The 4,088-nt window shown below is 34.8% G+C and overlaps 1 protein-coding gene across 1 annotated transcript in view; it reads right to left on the bottom strand.

Annotated features, from left to right (window-relative positions):
- The window catches only part of LOC117112103 (pancreatic triacylglycerol lipase-like), a 5,348-nt gene extending 2,843 nt beyond the window's left edge, over positions 1 to 2,505 (bottom strand). Inside the window, exons 1-4 of the mRNA XM_033255152.1 lie at positions 2,351 to 2,505; positions 1,023 to 1,441; positions 565 to 679; positions 2 to 116 (exon numbers count right to left, since the gene is read on the bottom strand). Of these exons, the coding sequence (XP_033111043.1) occupies positions 2 to 116; positions 565 to 679; positions 1,023 to 1,441; positions 2,351 to 2,405 (704 nt within the window). The 5' untranslated portion in view covers positions 2,406 to 2,505. The remainder of the gene's footprint in view (position 1; positions 117 to 564; positions 680 to 1,022; positions 1,442 to 2,350) is intronic.
- Positions 2,506 to 4,088: the final 1,583 nt, after the last annotated feature.

The following is a 4,088-nucleotide window of genomic DNA, read 5'->3' as shown; positions in this document are numbered from 1 at the left end:
TGTGGTATATACAGGGTCCGTATCTGTATGAATGACATCAATAAACTCTGCATCTGTTGTATCCAATCTAACAGCTCGGGTAGTCCCGTCAAAATATGGGCCTGCCGGGTCTAGACCTTTTATTAAAAAAGACAACAAATAATAAAATAATTATCAATAAATCGGGATAGTTTGGTGGTAACTATTTAAATACTGTACGCAAGTGTCACATGGATTTCAGCCCACTATGACCATCATCAGCCTAAATTAATCGATAGTGAATTAGGTCCCGGGGCCCTGGTCACAAAATCTTGGTGAATTTGACCTATGGTCTCGATTTCACAAGGAACTCCGATCTTTGTTTAATAAGATCGACATATAGAGTGACAAATTCACTTTGTACTTACAAAGAGGTCGGATCGGATTCACTGGAGTGGGGAAAGGGGTGGCGGCGGAATTATTATGGAAGCGGCATTATTTTAAGCCCGGATGGTATTAATTATTATTCTCTTGATTAACATACTTTCATGAATTATTTATTCATTATATACTAATTTACAATAAAATTGTAGAACATTGATTTACCTGTGATCCTACCAATCTTTGGTGTGGTCTGTCTTTCTCCAGCGTACGCCATTATGTGCGCCCCAAGGTTATGGCCTATTAAGTAGATGCTGGACGCACTGTAGCCATAGAATTTCTGAACTCAAACAATAGCAAAGATATTTAAAATTATTAATAACTAATGGCAATGCTGCCATAAATGATAATAATAGGCCTAGTAATAATAATAATAATAATAAAAATTATAATGATAATGATGTAAATGTTGATAATGATGACGATGCTGACGATGATGTAATGGTCTGTGATGACTATCAAGGTTGAAGATTCAAAAGTACATTTATTCAATAATGATCAACATAGCAGAAAAACATAAACAATACACATAAGTTTAAGTTAACAAAACTGAAATAAAATAAATCATGATGATGATAATAATAATATGACTTTATGTATCTCGTACAAAATATATTCATCACCTTTAATTGATCAATCAAAAATGAAGCTTCTGCCCCAACGATTCTAGCATTTGCTGCTGCTTGTCCATATAGAATGGATGCACCTTTCTCCCAGTTGATTCGAATGATGTTTACGTCTTCATTGTTTAAGAAAGTTGTGCCTAGCTCTTTAACCCAATCAACGTCCGAGTTTTCTGCGTATCCGTGACAGATAAATGTTGTCGGCTTTTTGGGATTAAACAACGATTTACTGATGGAGGTTAGGTTGTTGGCAGATATGTACTGAGGTATAACTGGGTTGCGTCTTGTGTTCAATTGGAACTCAGTCCCGACCTCTTCTCTTGTGTGTGGTAGGTAACTTATAGGTCGGTCGGGGAAGTCATAAAATGGCCACCCCTTATCAAAGCAACCTAGGTCAGTGTAGCATACCGTCTCATCCGCTGAAAGTTTGATAAATAAAACAAGTTTTAAATATTCTATCAGTTATTTAAAAAAAATTAAACTTACACTAGCCTGTTGTTTCAAAAAACCTGAGCTTTACCTCTACCTAGGCCCCTCCCGCCTCGCTTTCCCAGTGGCATTTGGACCAGGCTGCGTAATGTCTGTTGGTGGGGGTATTATTAACACGTGCTTTTCAATCATTTCAATTTATTTAGCTCATTTTGCTTATTAATACTCAATACCACAGGGTGACAGAAAGAAAACTTCTCAAAACGTAAATAAACGAGAGGCAAAATGACAAATCTCAAGATATCATTAGAATTCTAAAAGTAAATTTTGATTAATGAAAGCCACATAGTACCTCTAGGCTAGTGACGTGTTTAGCAGTCAATGTGTTTATGTATTCGATGTCATAATTTCAAATAGCTAAGCACATTCAATGCTAAACATGTCAATTTTCCAAGCACACTAAAATATGTCTAAACAAGTTTAGCTTTAAACGTGTCACGTGTCAGCTTACAGCTTTGCTTTCCACGCTGTTTCTACAGTGAATGTTCAAAACGAAAACATATTTATAAAAGTTTTACAAATTTACATTAATTAGCTGAACACGAAAAACTTTAGAAGCCATTACTGAATATGTCTATAAAAGTTTAGCTTTTAAACGTGTCACCAAAAGCAAGAAAAAAAAACTGCGTTGAGCTTTGTGTTGAAATTCTCCCTGGTGGTTTTACTGAGAATATTAGGCCGACATAGTTCATATAGATCTTAACCAACAATTTGAAACTAACTTAGTATAGATTCTGTTAATGTTCTATAAAATATTACAACCTATACAACCCAATCAACCATTTAAAAATATGTTATACAAAATAGTTTTTCTCATTTAGCACCAACGATTTACCTACCAGCCTTCGCTACAGAAACAAATACGCATAAGAACAGAATTCCAAAAAGATCCATTAGTGCCGGTTGGAAGTAGTTTGACAAGACCCACAATCTAACTTGTCGTTATTAATCTAATTTGAACATACACTTTCAAACCTATGGTGCTCAGAGGTGCGTTCACAATAATGATTGGACAATTAAACCGATTATAATTGTTTACATATTCGTTTCAAATTTGAATGAGAGATAACCGTTTTGAAATCTAAAGTTGATAGCGTTGTTGACTTGTAAAGACAAGATAGCTTGCGGAAAGGTACTGTAGAATAGGCTTAAACACGATTTTATCTTGATCATTACGAAGTAACGAGAATCATCATAAAACCAAATCTAAATTATCATACCTAATTTGTATATTATAGATCTTATTAAAGTATTTTATTTTGAGTCTTAATCTGAGTATGTAGCAACATATCCCAATTACGCATCCCTCCGTCCGAACACAGTTCGTAAGTGAGAAAGTTCGTAAACCAGAGTGTTAGGAATATCATCTCAGTGGTAAGGTAGGCTTAAACTTATGCAACATAGTATAGTCCATGGCTGTTGGTAGGAGCAAACTTTTGTCACGAACTATGACTTACACTTTACGGTATTATGAAGATATGGAAAGAATACAGATAAACCCTTGACATCTCGTTCTCGACTCAGTCGCTCATTCCACAATACGTGTAGAGAAGATTGGTGTGCTTTCTTTGGAAACTCCATAGTCTTCATGACCATCCAGTTCCTTAGGAAACATGCAGCCGAAAGCATTCGAGTAGTCTATAAAGCAGATTTATAAATCTTGGTTGTATTCTCTGCAGTTTTGTATAATCCAATCCAATCCGATCCAATCAGGTCATAAGGCGCCTTCTTTGTTCCGAGGTTAAATATAACAGCTTTAATAATTAAATTACATTTAATAACTTTGATGTTGAAAATGTTTGTAGTTGGTCGCTTTTTTGTGGATGTTCCTGTTGTAGAGTGCAATTATTCTGTTTATATCTTTACTATAATGGATTGACCAACTTGCATACGTATCTATCACCTGTTTGGTCTTTCTTTGCCTTGTTTTTATTGTTTTGCAAGTTTGTTTGTAATGATGTATGTATATGACAGAAATTTGAATAAATAAATATCCTGTCCTGCTTTTCCAGCCTGCTTGACTTGCAGAAGGCTCTTGTTCCATTTTCTCCCTAGACGTTTCCTGATAAGGTTCAAAGTGATATTTGTATCATGGCTAAGTAAGAAACGGAATGCCGTAAATACTGGATTGGAATTCTCTTCCTGTTCTTTGGCCATTCCTCTGTGTTGTAGATTTGGCTGCCTGTTGTAAAATACCTCCATACACATTCATCCATTTTCGTTTATCATCTCTCTACATTTCAAAATTATGACTCTGATCACTGTACTTTATAAATGTTTAAGTTGAAACCTACTGATCAGAGCCATAATCTCTTTATACATATCTATGGTGTTATTACCTTTGCGAAAATCCTCTATCTTCCTACATTTTTCCATTATGATTGTTCTTGCCTATTCTGGATCTTTAATCATGTTCTAAGTTTTGAGGAATTCTGACTGCTTTCTCTATATCTATCTTGTCTTTAATCGTCCTTTATTCTAAGAAGAGGTTTAAAGTGCTGTCTGATATACACTTTTGGTTTTTCTTCTTTTCATATATGCATGTATATATAAAAATGCTTTAATATGCATATATAT

Source organism: Anneissia japonica, unplaced genomic scaffold, assembly GCF_011630105.1.
Source record: "Anneissia japonica isolate Jap-2015-1 unplaced genomic scaffold, ASM1163010v1 scaffold3934_len446420_cov169, whole genome shotgun sequence".
In the NCBI taxonomy this organism is placed as follows: Eukaryota; Metazoa; Echinodermata; class Crinoidea; order Comatulida; family Comatulidae; genus Anneissia; species Anneissia japonica.
This window is presented reverse-complemented; position numbering and strand designations above follow the sequence as displayed.